Raw genomic sequence first — 22,339 nt, 5'->3', positions numbered from 1 at the left:
AGGCTCGCACAGGGTGTCAGAGTGAGGGGGGTTGCACAGTTTGTTCCAAAAGAGTGTGTGTGTTAGAGGCCACATTTGGAAAGTTTAATTTGCTCATACCTTGTGTGTTAAGCATGAATTAGTATTTTAACTTACAGTTAAGTCGGTGTAAAGTGTGTGTGGTTTAAAGCCAACTCAGTGTGCTGACTTGTGTTGACCAGCTGTGTAAATTTAGTCTTGTCAGTAAAACCCCTCAGGCGCACACACAGACGCACACATGCACACTCCTCCTTAACAGATTCCTCAGTAGCAAGGCCTTGCCCTCCAGCGAAGATAGCGATAAGAAGAGTGGCTACGCTGGAAGGAAAGACAAGAAAAGAGATGAGGAAAAAGGTCTGCTTTGGTATTATGTGGACCCTGCAGTCCTTGTTAAGGATTTGCTCTCTGATGTGTTTAATTGTTACAGTTATGCTTTTACCTGAAAACTTTCAAAGGGCCTTTATGTCGCTGTTGTAGGCTGTTATAGAGTCATTCTTAAAACATCTATCAGTGCTTCCCACTGAGTCGCTCAGAATCAGCTGCTTTTCTGTCTACAGTAACCTTTGCATATTTAATGAAGTTAGGCAAACCTGTACCATCAGAGTATGAATAGTTTTCTAGTTACATTTTATTTTTATTTATGAGACAAATAATAAACTGAATTCACATTTTTATGCCCAAATTTGAGCCCACACACTGGCATTGGTAAATAAGTGTCACTTATCAAAACATAACAATAATGTGTTTTCCCTGTTCGTTGTGTCTCTTAGCTTAATGGTAAATTTCGAAATGAACGGTGGACAACAATAATTAAATTTTAGCATTAAAATATCATTTCACTTAAAGAGCTTCTGCATGCAGGTGGATTAACTAGTACAGAAACAAAGCAGTGTATTTAAAACTTAAAAACTAGAACCAAATCAATTTGACAACTCAAATCTAAGCATCACAATCCACAACCAAGTTGTTGTTTTTATCACTTGTGGACGTCACATGCACCTCACCTCTCTGCTAACACACATACCCAGTTATATGAAAATAAATTATAATAATATAAAAAATGCCATGTAGAGTTCAAATAAGACTTGTTAGTAAAGTGAAGTAGTTAATAATTTTATTTATCTGATCTTTCTGGTAGGGCTTCACACTGACGGTTAATTTGACTCTTCTTCTCCTTTGCGCTGGAACAATGCCCGGCAACACCTCACTGAAGAATGAGGCATCGCCACATTCCTACCATGCACATGCTGAAAAGCAGCTTTGATTTAGTATGCAATATGACCCATCTAGTGAGCATTTACACGCAAAATTCGATTCAATTCAATTTTATTTATATAGCGCCAAATCACAACAAAAGTCGCCTCAAGGCGCTTCATAGATACAGAGAAAAACCCAACAATCATATTACCCCCTATGAGCAAGCACTTTGGCGACAGTGGGAAGGAAAAACTCCCTTTTAACAGGAAGAAACTTCCAGCAGAACCAGGCTCAGGGAGGGGCGGAGCCATCTGCTGCGACCGGCTGGGGTGAGAGAAGGAAGACGGGATGAAAGACATGCTGTGGAACAAAGACAGAGATTAAGAACAGATATGATTCAATGCAGAGAGGTCTATTAATACATAGTGAGTGAGAAAGGTGACTGGAAAGGAAAAACTCAATGCATCATGGGAATCCCCCGGCAGCCTACGTCTATTGCAGCATAACTAAGGGAGGATTCAGGGTCACCTGGTCCAGCCCTAACTATATGCTTTAGCAAAAAAGAAAGTTTTAAGCCTAATCTTGAAAGTAGAGATAGTGTCTGTCTCCTGAATCCAAACTGGAAGCTGGTTCCACAGAAGAGGGGCCTGAAAACTGAAGGCTCTCCCTCCCATTCTACTTTTAAATACTCTAGGAACAACAAGTAGGCCTGCAGAGCGAGAGCGAAGTGCTCTAATAGGGTGATATGGTACTACAAGGTCATTAAGATAAGATGGGGCCTGATTATTTAAGACCTTGTATGTGAGGAGCAGGATTTTGAATTCAATTCTGGATTTAACAGGAAGCCAAAACAGGAGAAATCTGCTCTCTCTTTCTAGTCCCTGTCAGGACTCTTGCTGCAGCATTTTGGATTAGCTGAAGGCTTTTCAGCGAGTTTTTTGGACATCCTGATAATAATGAATTACAGTAGTCCAGCCTGGAAGTAATAAATGCATGAACTAGTTTTTCAGCGTCACTCTGAGACAGGATATTTCTAACTTTAGAGATGTTGCGCAAATGGAAGAATGCAGTCTTACATATTTGTTTAATATGTGCGTTGAAGGACATGTCCTGGTCAAAAATCACTCCAAGGTTCCTCACAGTGTTACTGGAGGCCAAGGTAACGGATTCAGAGTAAGAATCTGGTTAGATACCATATTTCTAGGCTTTTCAGGGCCGAGTACAATAACCTCAGTTTTATCTGAATTAAGAAGCAGAAAGTTAGCGGCCATCCAGGTCTTTATGTCTTTAAGACATTCCTGCAGTTTAGCTAATTGGTGTGTGTTATCTGGCTTCATGGACAGATAGAGCTGGGTGTCATCTGCATAGCAGTGAAAATTTATGCTATGTCTTCTAATGATGCTGCCTAAGGGAAGCATGTATAGTGTAAACAGAATTGGTCCTAGCACTGAACCCTGTGGAACTCCATAATTAACCTCAGTGTGTGAAGAGGACTCTCCATTTACATGCACAAATTGGAGTCTATTAGATAGATATGATACAAACCACTGCAGTGCAGTACCTGTAATACCTACAGCATGTTCTAATCGCTCTAATAGGATATTATGGTCGACAGTATCGAACACTGCACTAAGAAGAAGATCATTTGTAACCTTCACTAAAGCTGTTTCTGTGCTGTGATGAGCTCTGAAACCTGACTGAAACTCTTCAAATAAACCATTCCTCTGCAGATGATCTGTTAGCTGTTTGACAACTACTCTTTCAAGGATGTTTGATATGAAAGGAAGGTTGGAGATTGGCCTATAATTAGCTAAGACTGCTGGGTCTAGAGATGGCTTTTTAAGTAAAGGTTTAACTACAGCTAGCTTGAAGGCCTGTGGTACATAGCCGATTATTAGAGATAGTTTGATCATATTTAAGATCGAAGAATTAATTAATGGCAGGACTTCTTTGAGCAGTTTTGTAGGAATGGGGTCTAAAAGACACGTTGATGGTTTGGAGGAAGTAATTATTGAAGTTAACTCAGAAAGATCAATTGGAGAAAAAGAGTCTAACTTAACATCAATGGTACTAAGAGTAGCTGTAGATAATATTACATCTGTGGGATGATTATTGGTAATTTTTTCTCTAATGATAAAAATTTTATTTGTGAAGAAGTTCATGAAGTCATTACTAGTTAACGTTAAAGGGATGGTTGGCTCAAAAGAGCTCTGACTTTTTGTCAGCCTGGCTACAGTGCTGAAGAGAAACCTGGGGTTGTTCTTATTTTCTTCAATCAGTGATGAATAGTAAGATGTTCTGGCTTTGCGGAGGGCTTTCTTATAAAGCAGCAAACTATTTCTCCAGCCTAAATGATGATCCTCTAAATTTGTGACACGCCATTTCCTCTCCAGCTTACGAGTCATCTGCTTTAGGGTACGTGTTTGAGAATTATACCACAGAGTCAGGTACTTCTGATTAGAGACCTTAGTTTTCACAGGAGCTACAGTATCCAGAGTCGTACGTAGTGAGGAGGTGAAATTATTAACAAGATAATCGACCTCTGTTGGGGTAGCGTTCAGATAGCTGCTCTGCTCTATGTTGGTACAGGGCATTGAAGATGATAACAGTGGGTGGATTATATTCTTAAACTTAGTTACAGCGCTTTCAGAAAGACATCTACTGTGATAAATAAATAAATTTTTTATTTATATAGCACCTTTCAAGACAGAATCACAAAGTGCTACACATAAGATTACAAGTCATAAAAAGATTTAAAAAGAGAAAATTAAACAGGCAAAAAATAAAGTCTACTCTCCACTGCTGTGTAATCAATTATTGTAAATGTAAATGTTATCAGGAAATGATCAGACATGAGAGGGTTTTCAGGAAACACTGTTAAATGTTCAGTTTCGATGCCATATGTTAAAACAAGATCTAGAGTGTGATTAAAGTGGTGGGTGGGTTCTTTTACATTTTGAGAGAAGCCAATTGAGTCTAATAACAGATTAAATGCCATGTTGAGGCTGTCATTTTTAGCATCTACATGGATGTTAAAATCACCCACAATAATTATTTTATCTGAGCTCAGAACTAAATCAGATAAAAAGTCTGAGAAATCAGACAGAAAGTCTGTGTAAGGCCCAGGTGGACGATAGATGATAACAAGTAAGACTGGTTTCTGAGTTTTACAGCTGGGGTGGACAATGTTAAGCATCAGCATGATTCATTTAAACTAACATAGTCATCCTGCTGCAACCAGGTTTCTGTAAGGCAGAGTAAATCAATTTGTTGATCAATTATTAAGTCATGTACTAACAGAGACTTGGAGGAGAGAGACCTAAGATTTAATAATCCACATTTCACTGTTTTACTCTTTGGTTCAGATGTGGATACTGTATTGTTCTTTCTTTGTGATTCTTTATGTTTAAGTTGTTTGTTGCTGGTTTTTAGTTTGTTTTTTGTCTTTTTGGGAGCTGACACAGTCTCTATGGAGATGGGGGTTTTTTTTTGGGGGGGGGGGGGGGGGGGGGGGGGAGCAGGGGTAGCAAAATCAGGTCAGTGCAAATGACAAGGCTATACCGAGCATGGCATGGTCTATTGGTTAGCTGTGAACATGCTAAAAATCTGTTAGGGACTGATATACTTTAATGCCATAAAGAAAGCTTAAGAGTTATTAACTCATTCACTGCCAGCCATTTTCAAATCAGGTAACTCCCCACTGCCAGGGTTTTTGAGCATTTTTACTCACTTTTGAAGAGCCACAGAAAACTGTGTGTTATGATCATATAAACGCTGAACCTACCAAAATGAAGAACAGACTCTCTTCTTTCATCCAAAAAAAAAATCTTGTTTCTACCATTTTCCATTCTTTAGTAATCAGCTGTAGAAGAGAGGTGGGTTCCACCAAAGATGCCTGTTTTGACCAAAAAAAGGGAGAAAACGAGCTTTTTGTGAAAAATACATTTCAAGCAGAAAAGTGCCTTTGACACTAATATTTCTTGCTTTGTGACGAGGTTGTATTCTAGCCCCTCGCATTGAAAAACGTAATTGACGTCTATAGACGTCAATGGCAGTCAACGTAAGTTTTTCAATTGACGTCTATAGACGTCAATGGCAGTGAATGAGTTAAGATTTTCCTTTGTATTTTCCACTATTCCTGCTTGTTTAACAACAGCTGAAAAAAAAAGACATCACTGGTCCAGCTGAGAGGGATTTTTATGTGAGCAGTAGCAGGAGCAAAGCTTTGCGCAGCCCCGTCTTGGTGTTCTGGAGACAGAAATAATAATAATAATAATAATGGATACTTTATTGATCCTGTGATATTATTCTGTTATTATATGTTACCTTATATATGTAATCAAAGTAGTTGAATTAGAATACTGCTGTAGATCATATTATACCCTTTAATATAGAGTGTGTGAGCTGTATGTAGTTTAGTTCTCGTTATACTTTTGAGTTAAAAGAACATATTCACGTATTAGTTTATTAGACAAGTGTGCATCACTCTGTATCCTTGATCTGCTGTGAATGTGTTACATGCTTAATTGTTGAATCATGAAGAGAAGATTGTAAGCAGGAGACTCTGTGTCTAAGACAGGGGAGATAGACAGACCACATTCCACACCCCCACCTTACAGAAAGCAGAGAAACAACTGCCGAGGTCATAACTTAGGCGCTGTAACAGAGAAAGAATGTGATGTTTTGGCTTTTACGACTAGCTGGGGGCCACTAGAGAGTATAAAAAGCTGAGCAACCCGTCACCATTTTGAGACATGTGCCTGACCCTCTGGTAGCATCTCTCCCGTCCGGACGTTGTAATGCTCTGACTGTTGAATTGTATGGAAATAAATGATTGTTGATTGAGCATTTATACACCGAGTATTGTCCCTCCTTCAGCCCAAAGATTCAAAGAATTGGGAGATTTCAACAATCCCCGTGGGGAAATTACTTGTTTTTTTCTCTGCATTTGACCCATTCACTCAGTGAAGCAGTGGGCAGCCCACTAAGCAGGCGCCCGGGGAGCAGTGTGTAGGGACGGTACCTTGCTCAGGGGTACCTCAGGGTAGCCGTTAAGTGGATTTGAACCGCCGACCTTCTGATCATGGGGCGACCACTTTACCTACTGAGCTATCCCTGCCCCAGAAGTTACCATATTTGGACGACAGGGTGGAGTGCTAAGTTATCTGCTTGGCTGGCAAGTTTGGTTAACAAGCTGCATTCATAAATCGTATGGTTGGAATGAATATTGGGTGTTATCTAACCCGACACTGGTACTGCTGCTGTCAGGTGCTGTCATGTGCAGTAATGCTGGATACCGCACACCTGACGTACATGCGTAAATTCAAGAATGCTGATTTATTTACTTCTTTTATCTTATTTCTCTTTATTTTTTCACCTTTGGTTTAAAACTCTTATTCCTTTAGTTTTTATCTTGTGAAAGCTTGTGATTTGTATTCCTCTCGTTCAACTTTTCATTGTAATGTTGACCCTGTGCTGACTTTCATGTGACAAAAAAATCAAACTGATCCTGAACTCAAACTTATTGGATGGTCTGTAGCAAACAGCAAGCTTATTATTTGTAAGACAATCCCATTACAAAAGCTTCAGAAGGTGCCCACAGCAGATAAGAAGGAGAGAGTTCCAGTTCAGTGACTCCAATTAGCGGAGGTGAAGCCTAGCAGATGGTGTTAGGAAACCTGTCACTAAAGGATGACCATGCTCTGAACTCCATTATCTGGGCGGATGTGTTATAAAAACACATTTATTTATTTAATAAGTTTTTTAATGCATTTGGACATTTCTCTGTCCAATAGCTTTGGCTTATTTGTCTGATGTTGGACAATTGGACGCTATCCAAAACATGACCTTAAGAATCCAGACCTGAACTTCATATTTGCATGTGGTCCAGATAAGAAGGGTGGCTGAGCTGAAAGGAAAGACAAGAAGAGACATGTTGATTCAACGTCATACTGTGAGGTAAAACGTCTGAAATGATAAACAAAGGTTACGATAGAAACATTTGTTTTCTATAAGCAGGTGATAGCTGTACTGGCTCTGAGCAGAGCACTGGCCTATTCCTCTGTTCCAGTTCCAGTTTTATCGCTGTCATCTTGCTGTTTCCCAGACTAACAGAGTCAGATCAGAATCTGTGCAGTCATGTGTCTCCATTTGCGAGATTTTCATGCCCGAGCTGGTCTGAACTGAGGCCTTGTTTTACATATGTCATGCCACAGGTTGTAGATGGGAAACGGACATACACTGGAACTTATATACAATCGTTAAATAGATGCTGATATCTCATACTGTGGGCCCTGTTTTTGTTTGTTTGTTTGTTTTGCACAATCATATGTTCGTGCACAGTTATCAATCGGACTAATGAGAATATGGCCTTGCGTGGTAATCTGTGATTCTGTTGCAAGCCCGGATAAAATGTGACACAACAAAATCTTTTGCAATGTTCTATTTTCTATTGCAAAAGACAAAGACAGAGCAGGAAAGCTGCTCTGTCTTTGTCTTTTCCTTTATTACAAACCCGGGCAGGCTGCCAAAGTGGCCTTTTTTTCTCTGTTAGCCCAGACTCTCAGTTTGGTAGTTTAAGCTTTTACAAAACATTGTAACATTCATGTTTTATCATCAATGCTTGCATGTGACAACTGATGTGATACACTTTAATAAACTGATTATGTATGTCTGGACACTCCTTTTTTGTTACCAGTTTGAGCCAAACTGGTAACATATTTGCACATACAAGGACGGCTGCAGACCCCAGATGTCATGGCTGTGTGCAGGCAGGCAGGGAGAGAGGACCCAAAATTCAGGACTCACAGAGGCAAACGTAACTCAAAACAGCCAGCTTTATTGCTGGAAGGCAACTGAACAGAAAACTAACTAAACTGAGAATACAAAAACAAACGACCCAGGCAGGCTAGCAAACAAAACACACAGTGAAAGTGAGGGTACAACAGGACACAGAGAAACACGGGGCTGAACTACACTGAGGCGTAATCAGGGAATGGGAAACAGGAGGGAGACACAGCTGGGAGAGATTAGGGCTAACCAGACAGGGGCACGCAAAACAGAATACACTCACATGAGACATGGGCCTTCACAATAAAACAGGAAACAAGAAACTAAACGACTTGACTAAAGCTATAGTAAACACGAGGTTACAAGAATAAAACCCTTAACTGAAACAAAGACTAAGTATAATAATAATCAAACACAACAACAGATTAAGAATATAACCCATAATAAAAAATCAAACCAAAACATAAAAAACTCAAAATGCCGGGTCAAAATGACCCAGAACAGTGACACCAGAGGAGACCAAACTTTGGCTGCAAAGGCTAATCCTTGACAGTCCAAAACATGAAAAGTAAAAATCCAAAGAGGCAAAATGAGGGAAAAACTGAAAGAGTAAACCCAGACTGAACAGACATCACGAAAAGGGTAATGTCTGATTGAGTTACAAAATAATGAGGGCAGGAGAAAGGAAATGAGGAAAGCAGAAAACACAGACAACCACATAAGGAACCTCCAAAGTAAGTCAGTAAGTACACATTGACTAAGTGTACACAAGAAATGGGCGGGTGAGTTTCCAAACACTCCTCCAGTGTCTTCTTAGCCCCGAGGCCTGAAACTGCAACACAAAAAAGACACTTCTGACCCGGACATTTATGCAGCCCACACTTTGAATGTTAAAGTGCAGGCAACTCTATTTCACATTCTATCACAAGACTTCATGGTATCTGGCTGACCAAAGGCATGAAACCTAGTAAGGATTTAAGGCTATTCATAGTTTGACTGTAAGTCAGTGATAGCCAAGCAAACTGACACATTCGTTCACGGCCCTATTTATGGATTATTACTCCGCTCTGAACTCCTGCAGATATTTGGATTATAAAATGAAAGCTGAAGGTGATCTGATTTGGAACAGTTGCTGTAAAGCATTAAAATATATTTTTTTCTTTTAGATATGAGAATCAAGAAAATCAAACTGAAATCCAGAACAAAGGATTAAAATTCAGTTTTCTTTTCTTTTCTTTTCTTTTCACTTCAATTCATTTCAAATTCATTTAATTTATGTAGTACCAAATCACAACAGTCACCTCAAAGCACTTAATGGTGTAAGGTAAAAACCCTACAATAATACAGAGAAACCTCCTTCAATTAGATGATTCCCACTGTGATCAAGCACTTGGTGACAGAGGAAGGAAAAACTCCCTTTTAAAAGGAAGAAGCCTCCTCAGAAGCAGGCTCAGGGCGGAGCAGCCAAAGGTGACAGGACAAAAGAAGCAGATATTAATATTAATCAGTGATTAACCTGAAAGTCGTGTACAAAAATAGAGAGTGAAAAGATGACATTTCCATTAGTCAACACATAAGCAGCCAATATGACAGACTCACTTTCCTTATTGCCAACAGGAAAAACATCCAGCAGTGGAACGTGTCAGCGAGGCGACTCCACCATTATATCTCCCCCGAACCTGAGGGTTGTTTTCAGGATACAGTTCATTGCAGTTTACAGTAAATAACGTCTAACTGGCCAACCACTTGACACTTACCTCTTACCACTATCCATGCAGTTTTGCTGTTGACTAAAAGTTTAACCAATCAAAAACAGAAGATGGCTTAGAAACCAGAGGTCCTGGAAGCTGTATTTTTTATCTTGTGCACATAGGCTAACATGTGTACGCAGGTGAATGCCCAGTGACATATGATCCACATAACTTACAAAGAGGCCTCACCCTAATTTTCAGTTTCTGCTGTTTTTGCATGTGTACACAGGTGATCACGAGCCAGAAGCACTTCCTGCGCAGCTGTGCATCATGCAGTTTCAAATGCTGTCCTTCAGTATGCACAGGTGATGATGGCAAAGGGCAAGAGCAGCAAGAACAGATGAATTTATACTAAATTATTGTTGTTGTTGTTGTTGAAACAAATATATATATATATATATATATATATATATATATATATATATATATATATATATATATATATATATATATATATATATATATATATATATATATATATATATATAAAGTGGTAATAAAAACAACATCTGCATTACCTCACAAGACAGACTAATCCTCTGCTTTTTAAAAAAAGTGTGTCTCTGTGCAGTCCTCCACAGGTTTTGTGTATCTGTGTAGCTGATCCATTAAATTTTGTGTCTCCAAAAACACTTTTATTGTGTTTTATGACCTTTTACCCTACTTTTGTTGTTTCTTATTTAACTGTTGTGTTTTTCATGTTTTTCTACTTGCTGGTGTTTTCTTAAGTTGCAGTGCATTTGACCTCTCAGGGCCACCGTATCCAGGGACTTTGTAAATTCATGTAACATAACCAAAAGTAAAATCTATACCTTAAGATTATATAGTTTTGCTTGGCTTGAAAACAAAATGTTGCCACATTGTTTTAATATTGTACATTTACAAATTCTTAATTCAAAAGTAGTCTGATTTTACGGCCCACACTAAAGACTAATCTTATCTTATTATCTTAAAGCTCACTGATGCCTCCTTACTTGAATACTGTATATTGTATATTGCATAGCTTTTTTTTTGTTATACGTAAAATTGTATTGTATTTATTTAAATTTTTACTTTTTAATTATTTTATTTGCATTTTTTTAATCACTAGGGTTTGAGAGTAACGAAATTTCTATTCTCTATATGTCCTGTACATGTGGCAGAATTGACAAATAAAGTTGACTTGACTTGACTTGACTTGATCTACACTCTGCAGAAATGTTTTATGTAACTCTCTTATTTTACCATATTTTTTTTACATTGACATCAAAATTAAAAATGGGATGTTAACTGTGAAGTGGGGAAACAGTTGGTAGCGTGACAGCTACACTGCGTGTGGCGGAGCCTCACACTTTAGCTCCTGCCATTTGTGAGCAGGACCAACACAGCTGAATACACACACAAACCACATGTGGGTAAATCATTAAACACGTCAATAAATTGCAGTTACAACTGAAAACAGTACTGTGCAAAAGTCTTGAGCCACCACTCATTTCTCCATATTAAGTTTCCGAACTTCCTTGTAATGGTTTAAAGTGGTCTTAAGCAACATTTCTCCAGAATTTCTGAGGCCTGTTCAACAGCTTTTGTTGGCCACTGACTGCTTTTACACTTTTTCAGTCCAGTCCTTGTACCTGACCATTTGCTGAGGAATGTCAGCACGGTGGTTAGCACTGTTGCCACACAGCAAGAAGATCCTTAGTTCAAGTTCCACCATCAGGCCGGGTCTGTGTTTGTAGAGTTTCCATGTTCTCTCTGACATATCTCTCCCTAAGACACCAAGATAGGCTCCAGCCCCCCAGTGATTTGGGAATCTTGTCAAAATCAAGGGAATTATGAACACAGAAAAATGCTGTTGGATTGGACCATAAAACAACTGAAACCGTGTTTTTTCATCTTGACAGAAAAAAGCACAAAAGGCAGCCAGCATCCAAAGAAGAGCTTTGAATGTCCTTTCATAAGCCTGGAGAACTATTCCTAAAGACTAATTAAAAGAAAGCTGCCTAAGAGACCTCAGGCTGTGTTGAAGAATAAAGGTGGTCATACTAAATACTGACTGTCAGGCTTGTTAGAATTTTTACAAACTCTGTTTTTGCTTCATGTACTGGATGTTTTTTCATGTCAGCTTCTCCTCAAGATTTAACACTCGTCTGACCCCAGTGCATTTTTGTTGGCTCATTTCCTTTTTTTTTTGACACCTCTGCCTTGTCGTAGGAAGCGAGAAAAGAAACTGTGACACATACAGCAGAAACTTAGTCTGAGTTCATTTAAAACCAACTTGCATCATATATAGTATTTTCTACTGTTTTGGTGTTTTCCTGCTACACTTCGGTGTTTCACTCGGGCTTTAAATTCTGCCCCTTCTGACTTAGAGACTCATTGTACTGGTCTTCAGCTGACAATGCCCACAGAGGATCCCCGAGCAGCTGAGCTCATTACTGAGGTCACGGGGTGCAGATTAGGACAGATTTACTTCCATAAAATGGGACGACACATTTGTTCACCGTGCCTCACTGTCTATCACAGGAAACCACATGCAAACTTTCTGAAAGTCTTCCCGTATGAAGTAGAGCAGAGGGAACTGTATTTTGCACACTTCTGAAACTTATAATACCACCACACGCCACAGCTGCTTTACAGTGACTGTATTGAATGAGAGAGTCATGCTTTACCTTTAAATTTTTGTGCACTTTTTTATACTTTTACATGGAGCAGTTCAAGCTCAGTGGAATCTTTTTGCTACCAGACGCAGACATTCGGAAATCTATGATTTGATTTGTCCATGTCTGTGAGGAACCTTACAAGGTTTAAAGGGCATTTGAGGAAGTGATGATATTTTTGTCTGCACCTCCTTTCCTCAAATCACTCTTTCAACATTAAAACTTCCCTTAAAGGTTAAAGGCAGAATTAAGATTAGGGGGTTAGGCTAAGAGTAAGGATTACGGTTAGGTGGTAGGTGATATGAAAAGGGATTGGATTAGGGATTAGGAATCCAATATTTCAATAAGGATCCCGTGACACCTATCAACTGCCATGCCAACATTTTCATTTAGAACTTAATTAGGATTAGTTCGTAATCATAACCTTAATTCTAAAATCCACACTTAAAGTTTGGTGACTGCGCCTCGTACTGTTGCCACGGAGTCACTCATAGAGACAAAGAAGCACGTGGCCATGTTTTAGTTGTAATACTTTTTACCACGATGACACATATATACACGCACAGAGACTACAGCGCTACCCCCCCTCTCGTTGCTGGTAAAGGCATGTATGTGTATAGTAAGTGTGGGATGAGTCATCTGAAAGTATTTCGAGAAGTGCTCTGTGGGTTTTGGTCTGCTGACATTCCTCGGAAAGAGGAAGCAAGTTGACACTGCTGGCAGTAAGCCAGAAATGAAAGTCAACACACTTGTGATGTGTGATCTGATAAAGAGGTGTTTCCATAGCAGACAGTTTGTGCTGTTTATAAGCAGTTTAAATGTGATGGTGTTTGTGTATCAGGCACTCACATTTGTCTGCGCTTCATTGGCGCCCTCTGCTGTCTGTGTTGAAAACCAACAATCATCAGGCGAGCACAGGTCACAGGACCTTAAGTCAGAGACGTAACAGCTCCTAGGAGAAAATAAAAGGATAAGTCAGAGGAGGGCCTGGAAAACATAACGTATTAATTAAAATTTTGACAGCCAGAAATATTATAATTCAGATCAGTACATTTACATATTTTTGTATCTATAAAAAGGAAGCTGACACACGCAAGACTTTATCAAAGGTGTGAGCATCACAGCAGAGGCCTTTGTGTCAAAGTAGCTGAAGATAAAACACAGAAAAACATGAAGGCGATTTTCCTGGCCTGGGATTTTATAAAAATATTCTGCAGTACATCAAAAACGAAAGAAAACCATTAATCAACACATGAACGTTACCTCTGAAGTTACAGCGGTTTTATTAGAGACACAGCTAAGCGTTTTTAAAAAGTTTAAATTTGTTCAGTATTGAACGGCAGAAATTAGGTTTTCTTTTCGGAAGTATATAAAACGCTGTAAACAACGGTAGACTTGTGTGTAACAAGCAAGCGAATAATGAAGAAAACGGATTTTTAGACGGGAAACTGCTGTTGAGAGAGAGAGAGAGAGAGAGCTGTGCATCGTGGTGGAAGCAAAACAGTAAAAGTAAGAGTGAATACATGACGATGTTTATGTGAAGCGTAGTTTGGATCTTCTTTTGCTGCTGGTTCGGTCAATATTGTTTGGAGAGACATCAAACTAACAGCTTTAGAATCCGCGCATAAAGGGAACACAAAGCGACAACAGATCAGAATCAGCGAGCTGTCGGCTTTCAGCCCCGACTGTGAGAAAGGCGACATCTAACTGATTCTGATCCGCGGGTTTTGTCTTTGTGCAGAATCCGTGTTCCTGCTCTCATTTACTCTCTTAGCTGTTTGGTGGTTGTTGAAATTTTGTGAGGTTTAACCCGAGATTCTGGCATTTTGGGCAAAATACATTTATATTAAAAAATCGATTCAGGATTTTAATGAATCGATTTTACGTTACCCAAGCCAGAATCGATTTTAATCGATAAATCGATTATAAAAACCCACCCCTAGTTCAAATGTTCTCAGCTCAAGTACAGTTGATTTGTTTTACATCAATTTACATACATTTTCTCCCTTGTATAATTTATGTTTGTGGAATTCTTCAATCATCTCAAACTGCAAAGAGTTTTCTGTTCATTTTTACATACAAGATGCATCAGAACATATACATGCTTTTTTTTTTTTATTATTAACCAACATTAATTAAAATACGCAGTGCTGCTGTTAAAGCTCTGAGGCCGACAGAGATGTGAAACTGCTAGACTGCAGGCTAAAAATGAACCCCAAAGTGTGATCTACAGCATTCTCGCCAAAGCTGCACATTTACTATTGCAAGCACTTTTGTCTCAGTCACACTTTTAGCATTGATGCTGAACTCAGATAAAGCATTTTTACTTTTCAACTTTTTATTTAATAAATGCTGAAAATGCACTTCAATTACGCATAAACATATTAATTACTGATAATACTGAAATACTGATTTCTCTCAGATAGCACAGTGGTGTGGTCATTAGTGATGTCACCTCATATTAAGAAGGTCCTTACACCTGTGTTTGCATGCTGTCTGTGTGGCTTCCTCCTGCAGTCATGCCTCTTAGGTTAACTGGTTGATCTAATTGAGTATAGGTGCCAGTGTCTGTATCATCCCTGAACTGGACAAATGGCAGACAGAATGTCCAGCACTTCAGCGCTGGGACATTGCTTATTCACTTTAGGGCTTTATTTATTTTTCATATAATAATCTAACCCCTTTATTCATTGATTATATTACGTTGTTAGAAATATGGGGCTGAAAGAAAGCAAAGAAGAAAAGATAAATATAGATATGTATATGTGGATCTTAATGACATCATACAAAAGTGCTCTCTGCACTACAGAAAGAGTCAGGAAGCAGGTGTCACAGATAGACGGGCTGTTGCAAACTGTCTCCAGGGGGTGGCGGTAATGTGCCGATTTGTTGGAAACTGCTAAGAGAAGTGAAAGAAGAAGAAGCCGCTCCTGGCTCCTGTCAGCTGAGCGGAAGTTTGAGGCATGAGCTGAAAATGGATGAGTTCTAGTTCTTGTGTTTTTCTTTATTGTGTAAAAGTTGGTTTCAAGTGTCCCAGTTTCATATCGTCGGCACGTCTGACTGATGTGGCTAAGTGCTGCCGCTGCTTTCGTCGCTGTTTGTGCTTATTACATGAACTTTGACAACCAGCTTAGAGGAGAAGAAGAAGAAGGCAGGTCGGTGTTGTCCGCATGCCCTTCTTTACTACAACTTTATTCACAAGGCTTATTATTAGAAGGTATGTTGATTCAAGTTACGCAAACATTCATGTTAATGGCAGACTGTTAATCCAAACTCTGTTCTGAAAGCTATTGTTTTATTCCAGGAACATGTTTTTATCTCAGCACAAGTGACAACATTCATACGTGTTTAATTGAGTCAAAGGTTTCTATCGGCACAACGTTTATTTGCATTAACGAAATAATTTAGCGGGTTTTTGTTTGTTTGTTTATTTATTTTAGAAATGGCATGCAGCTGTCTGATACAGAGTTAAACATAAGCTATTAAAAGGATGACTCCATTAAAATCATGCGTTTTAATTTAGTGACTAAATTTCACAAAGGTCACGTGCGCCTGAGTCAGATGTGTAGCGTAGTCAGAAACAGCAGTTTTCACTAAATTCATCTTAGACTATTGGGAAGAGCTAAGAGCTGATTCATATTTCTCTCCTTCCCTTTCCTCAGCATGTCGTCCGCTCTTCAGCGTCACGTCATCTGGGAGTCAGATGGGCTGGTAGCCTACCTTCACCCTCGGCCCTGGACCCCGGGCTCTGTCATCCTGGAGAGCAGCACCCCCGGGACCCAAGGAGGCAGCATTTTCCACCTGGGGGAGCCAGAGTACTTGTCCTGGCTGCTTGGGGCGAGAGCTGTGGCAGAGCTGCTTTGTGACAGGCTGGGAGTTCGGAGGTGTGCGCTGGTCAGCAGACCCCACAGAGATAGACCTGCTCAGGTGAGGGCCTGAACACTGGGTGGACCTGTTCACTGTAAAGTGTAACCAGTAGCAATCTGAAAGGCTGTTGATGCATTTTAACAGCACGTGTAAATGCATGTAGACAGCTCCCTCTGTGTAAATTTAAGTTAGCAAACACACGTGTCTTCACTACAGATCCGTATCCTCCCCCTGTGTGGTCTGGACGCAGAGTGGCGCCCTCATCTGGCTGGGGAAGAAGAGCACAACGCCCATGACCCGGGATACTGCACTTCCAGGACTGCCCCACGATGGAGTGACTCCAGCCTGACTGAAATCCAGACCAGGATTCGAGCCAAACTGCCGCTGCCTGATGCCCCCCCTGATCTGACCTTCCTTGGGGACGATCCGGCACACCCTTCGCTGTTCTCACGTATTGTTCGTGGTGAGGAGCAGCAGTGGCGCGTGTGGGAGGACAAAGGTCATGTGGCTTTTCTCACTCCATTCCCCAACTCTCCTGGATTCACTGTGTTAGTCCCACGCCGACCTTTGACCTCTGATATATTCAGACTGGAAAAAGAAGATTACGAGAGACTGGTGCTGGCCGCCAAGAAGGTGTCGTGGCTCCTGGAGGATGGGTTGGGCGCTTGGGGGGTGGGGCTTATTTTTGAGGGTTTTGAGATCGACTACGCTCATGCCAAGCTGATACCACTATTCCTGCTGCCATTGTTGGCGGGTGAAAATAAACCAGATAAACCACCGTCTCCCCAGTTTTACCCCACTTACCCGGGATATGTGACATCAGAAGACGGGCCTGAAGCCAGCTTAGAGAGTCTGAAGATAATGCACACTAAAATCAGTCAAATGTAATGCTCTTTGATTCTGACTCTGATACTGTTTTTACCAAATAATCACCATTCTCTTTGCACAATCACTACACCCGAGCTGGTTATCGAAGTACTTCTAAGTGACTCTGTTCATTTTTTGCAAGACAAACATTTGATTCAGACATTAAATATCTGATTAAAGTTTACAAATTACTCTAAATCACGTATTAAATACATTCTTTAAAATCCAACAATGTTAAGATTAAAACATCAGTGTCATTGCACACTTGTACTCTGCCAAAAACCAGTAAACATGTACAGTTTACCTCAGAAATACAGAGCAAAAAGCTCAGTTATGTCATAGCATCATTACACTGTGCTATTTATGTTCCTGAATAATTCGATTGTTATGTGTTTAGTTCGTTTGCTTGCATAATCTGTGTGCTCGCTCATTACACATCTACTAATTGGTCCCTCTGTGTGATTCTGTTGTAAGACTTAATTAATAAATTAATTAATAAAGTGCTTAATCGGTGCTCTGTAATACAGGCAGTGCCCCTGGCTGTCATTATAATGGTCCAAAAGATGTTCAAGAGTTAATGAGGAGGGTTTCTGCTGCTGGTTGCAATGGGGAAAAAGCAGAGAGCTAGCTAAAGTCTTCAAGGAGTAATCTCCATGGTTCAAAGTAATTTATTTACTCGTCTGGTGTGCTCACTAGCCAACAGCTTCTTTTACTTCTTTAACGATCGCTTCTATGTGCACCTGGCAACTGTAGGAAGTAGAGCTGGGCGATATATCGAGTTTTTAAAAAATATCGATATATTTTTATACGAGATATAAGATGTGACAATATCCTTTATATCGATATAGTCTATGTTACATTATAATTATACTTGTGGAGCCGCAGGTTTGCCTCTCTTTCGTCCACTTTCGTCTCTACGCAACGTTACTCGGCCTCGCCTCTCCTTCACTGAACACAACTCCCCCTCCTCCCCCATCGCTTCACCTGCAGGAAGCGACAAGATGGACACGGCAAATCTCCGTTAACGAGTTACTGCGCATCGCCCCGTGCGTGGGGCTGGGCGGCGTCAATGTGTTAGCTAGCTAACCACGCTAACGAGCTAACCACGCTAACGCCATGCAGCCCAGAGGTGCTGCACGGACTAAAATCCTTTCATTTTCTCAAAAGTTGACAGCGCGCCTAATGTATGAATTCTGGTTGTGCTTGATGGCCGCGAACCGATTTTATGTGGAACACGGCGCTCAGCAATCTGTCAAAAATGTTTTAGTACGACTTTGGTAAGCTACGGAGCTGCACCGCTTGATGGATTGTCGGAGCATTACGGCTGAGCCTCGCGGAGTGATACGTACTGTGCTTCAACGTAATATTACCCTACTGTGTATAAGGACCATAAATGGCACCTGTTAAGAGACGTGGTTGCGAAGCGGATTTCAAACTCCAGGCTGTCAGTCACGCAGTACAAGTTGGGAACAGAGCAGCTGTGAAATCTGTCTTTGTTATTGTGCTCAGCGTCTATTAGTTTACATTTTGACTGCACAATTGTGAGCTTTTTGTTATGCACAAAAACAACATTGTTTTCTTTTATTTATGGAGCATGATTATTTAATAAATGCTCATAATTTATTTTTGAGCAAATTTTATGTACATCTGCTCTATGTTAATAAAAGTGCCTGTGTGACACCTGGGACACAGCTTTGACTAAGAACTCTTTTTGTTCTTACTTTATGGCTTAAAAAAAAATATCGAGATATATATCTTATATCGCCATCCAGCTAAAAAATATCGAGATATGAATTTTGGGTCATATCGCCCAGCCCTAGTAGGAAGGAAAAACTCCCTTTTTATCAGAAAAGACACCTCCAGTATAACCAGGTTTAGGGAGGGGCAGCCATAAGCTTCGAGCAGCTGGGGGTGAGGGGAAAGGGTAGAGAGCAGATGGAGACAAGACAGCCCTAACTGTATGTTTTAAAGTCTGATCTTAAATGTAGAGAGGCTGTGTCTCCTGAATCCAGGCTAGGAGTTGGTTCCACTGGAGAGATGCCTGCTAGATGAAGCCTCTATCGCCTTTGGAACGAAGTCTAAGAGTGAAGTGCTCTATTGGGGGGATATGGTACTATGACGTACATGGGGCCTGATGATTCAAGTCCTTGTATGTGAGGAGCAGAATTTAGCCTGAATTTAAATTCCTGACACAAAGACAGCTTAACTACATAAAACTAAAATGTCAACAGTTCCATTAGAGGCAAAGCCTAATCTAAGTGATGATAATAAAAGACCTGTAGGTCCTCTTAATTCCACTTACCTTGGTGCTCATAAGCTAGTCCTGGGATAGCTGAATTGTTATCCCATTAGCCGATATAACCCCTGAAACACTAGCCTTCTGCTACTGAATGCAAATGAGGATTTATGAAAGAACACAATCGTTTCCAAACAATAACTACGATAAACCTTCAGAGGATAAGTAGATGAGAACACAAACTACAAGTGTGAATAAGAAACAACTGGTTGTGGTGGATGCTGTTTATTTGTTTATAAGTAAACCCCATTAGCTTCCACAACAGTGGTTGCTAGTCTTCCTGGGGCCCAGCCATCAAATACAATCAAATAAAACATTACACAATAAAGTGGATGCAAAATATCTACATAATTTGGCTCTTACATCCACAGTAAGGTTTTACAATTGTGATAATATGAGCATATAAATATCACAATATGAAAATGAGAACAGCAGGTATTGGAGAAGGGGGGGTTTTATAGCCTCAGGCCAGAGGGGGCGTGAAGGAGGAGTGGTCCCGCTCCTGAAATTCAGATGATACCGCCGCTAAAAGCTGCCTAAATAGGCTTTTAAGTGACTTTAAAATTTAAAAATCACTTCTTTTCATATTTTTTAAAGCCCATTCTCTAATTGCATAAGGCAACTTATTCCAGTTTTTCAAAAAGTTGCTCTTAACTCAAGGAATTACTAAATTGTGGTTTGTTAAAAATCGATTATGTATTTCTTCTGGATATTGCAACTATTTAGCAACTATTTACTAATTATCATATGCATGGAGTAAGAATTACAACCACATAACAGCTAGTGAAAAAGATAATTAGGTTACATTTCAACTAAAGCTAGGTTTGTCCACCAGCTCAAGAGCTTTGACGTTGTTCTCTTACCGGCTCTCCGGATCACACAGGACAAAATTCTTCAAATAAAAGTATAACAGTGCATGCACGGTCTTCTCTGAAAAACTTTTGTGATGGATTTATGACTAGAGGTTCAGTTATGTGGTGACATCGAGCGGCTTCTCACAGACACTCTTTCCACAGCATGTGCCTTCCACACGCTCCATCTTTGTGATGTAGAGCAGAGGCTCAATGCTGCAGCTCAGATCCATGATGGAGTACACACTGACGCGGATCTGACATTGAAACGCCACAGCCGTGTAGTATGACGCAAAGGGCATGAGCGCCACGGGTGGCAAGTAGTTGACCACGATGATGGCCAGGTTAATCAGCACCATCTTGAAGGCCCTCTTCTTCACCGGGTGCATCACCTCTTTTCCCGTCACAGAGTGCCGAAGGGCCCAGATGATGGAGATGTTACAAAAGATCATCAATGCAAACGCAAAAAGGATGATGCCACTGAAGACGCCATCGACAGGCATGCGTCCCAGGATGCACTTCACCAGGGCGTAAGCCAATATGAGGCCCCACACCACCACAGAAATCCCGATTCGGATTTTGTTGTCACGGATGCCAGCGAAGAGCACGGGTTGGACCACAGCCATGTAGCGGTCCAGACAAATACACACCTGGGTTGTTAGACAAGAAGAAAGACTGTGTTTCATGGTGCTTTGAAAAATAACGAAATTGACAATAATAATAATTTTATAGCTTTAGCTTTTTATTGAACTGGGAGAGCAACAAAACAAAACAAAAAACACTCCAGTGGTCTGATTTCTTCGCACATCAGACTATTTGAAAACATCTGATACACTAGTGCAACAAATGAAAAACTCACCAGAAAGAGTGGCGCTAAGTCTTTGATTCCATATGCCAATCGCTTAAAGTACCAGATGCCGTTGTCATTCAGCAATAACCTATTGACAAGGTCGACGGGCGTCATGAGGCAGAAGTAGGCGTCCAGTATGGCCAGATTGAGGATAAAGGTGTCAGATGTGAAAGCGTTGCTTTTCTTGGTTATGATCTGCCAGATGACCAAGATGTTACACGGAGTCCCTACTGCCAGGTTGAACATCTTGACTCCATAGTAGAAAATGTAGCCATAAGGGGCCACGGCGCATATTGGGAACTCGTACCATAGCGGACGAATGTGGACCGCACTGGGGTTGGTAGAGTTTGCAGAATGATTGTAGGCAGTGTTCAGAGTGTTGTTGGACATTGCAGAACAAAGGAGCTGGAAGGTTGTTAGAAAGACCAATTAGGTTTTACTGTTCAGTATTTAAAGAAAACAGGCTGAAAACCAGCAGCCAACAAAAAAATAGATGGAAGGGCATGCCCATTCCACAGATCTGCTTTTTCAAAATGTTTTTGCACCAGAGAATTGTGTTGTTTCAAGAACTATTAGTCTTTCTAATGCCCTTCATAACCTGATTAAAAACTCTGATGCTTGAAACTTTTCATTTGCTGTACACTTTAATTTTACATTTAGCACCCAAACAATAGAGCCATGGAGGAACTTATTGCTATTTGATTCCACACAGTGGCCCAATGTCATTGCTTATGGCCTAAATCTAAAGATGAAACATACACAAAGATATCTTACCTTAAAAGGTTTTGATTTGTCTTGTGGTCCTGGTCTTCGCCACTTACTGCAGGATGTTCCCATAATTACCAGCAGTTCACTTATAAACATGCTCTACAAGGACTAACGTCACTTTTGTGTTTGGCCAATCTGGACGAACATCTACGACGTCTTTTCAAAATCATGTCATGTCAAGCTGTGATTGGCCAGTGATGCAGAGACAGCTTCAGCGATTGGATAACTCAGATATGTAGCGTACATACAGGCTGTTTTGGCTGAGCTAGATTGAAATGTTATTGTGTCCATTAAAAAGTACTTATATGGGCTTCAGAGATAAAACATAAATGAAATACAGGCTAGATGCAGTGCCATCAGGGGTCTGTAGTTGTTGAACAACTTACCTTATTTTGTACTGTGAACATGATATATGTAAGTTGTGTAGCTGCATAACATATTCTCAG

The 22,339-nt window shown here is 40.3% G+C and overlaps 2 protein-coding genes across 2 annotated transcripts; one reads left to right on the top strand and one right to left on the bottom strand.

Moving 5' to 3' along the window:
* Positions 1-15,329: 15,329 nt before the first annotated feature.
* LOC308395451 (uncharacterized protein) lies at positions 15,330-17,636 on the top strand. Its single transcript, XM_080880315.1, has 3 exons — positions 15,330-15,611; positions 16,057-16,321; positions 16,478-17,636. The coding sequence occupies exons 1-3, from the start codon at positions 15,565-15,567 to the stop codon at positions 17,147-17,149; spliced, it is 984 nt and encodes a 327-aa protein (XP_080736441.1). The 5' UTR covers positions 15,330-15,564; the 3' UTR covers positions 17,150-17,636.
* A 2,010-nt stretch (positions 17,637-19,646) lies between these two features.
* On the bottom strand, positions 19,647-22,005 carry LOC308395652 (G-protein coupled receptor 4). The gene is made up of 3 exons (XM_080880570.1): positions 21,900-22,005; positions 21,135-21,530; positions 19,647-20,925 (listed from the first exon to the last, which is right to left on the bottom strand). The coding sequence occupies exons 1-3, from the start codon at positions 21,987-21,989 to the stop codon at positions 20,395-20,397; spliced, it is 1,017 nt and encodes a 338-aa protein (XP_080736696.1). The 5' UTR covers positions 21,990-22,005; the 3' UTR covers positions 19,647-20,394.
* Between the last annotated feature and the right edge of the window lie 334 nt (positions 22,006-22,339).

This window comes from Rhamphochromis sp. 'chilingali' (genome assembly GCF_963969265.1).
Source record: "Rhamphochromis sp. 'chilingali' genome assembly, chromosome: 4".
NCBI classification, from domain to species: domain Eukaryota; kingdom Metazoa; phylum Chordata; class Actinopteri; order Cichliformes; family Cichlidae; genus Rhamphochromis; species Rhamphochromis sp. 'chilingali'.
This window is presented reverse-complemented; position numbering and strand designations above follow the sequence as displayed.

Excerpts from the sequence above, each read along its gene's own strand:
- LOC308395652 (XM_080880570.1), bottom strand. The coding sequence starts at position 21,989 with ATGTTTATAAGTGAACTGCTGGTAATTATGGGAACATCCTGCAGTAAG. Across the intron at positions 21,531-21,899 it reads ACAAATCAAAACCTTTTAAG|CTCCTTTGTTCTGCAATGTC; the intron begins GTAAGATATCTT and ends ACAACCTTCCAG. Across the intron at positions 20,926-21,134 it reads ACTTAGCGCCACTCTTTCTG|GTGTGTATTTGTCTGGACCG; the intron begins GTGAGTTTTTCA and ends CTAACAACCCAG.
- LOC308395451 (XM_080880315.1), top strand. The coding sequence starts at position 15,565 with ATGCCCTTCTTTACTACAACTTTATTCACAAGGCTTATTATTAGAAG. Across the intron at positions 15,612-16,056 it reads ACAAGGCTTATTATTAGAAG|CATGTCGTCCGCTCTTCAGC; the intron begins GTATGTTGATTC and ends CCCTTTCCTCAG. Across the intron at positions 16,322-16,477 it reads ACAGAGATAGACCTGCTCAG|ATCCGTATCCTCCCCCTGTG; the intron begins GTGAGGGCCTGA and ends TCTTCACTACAG.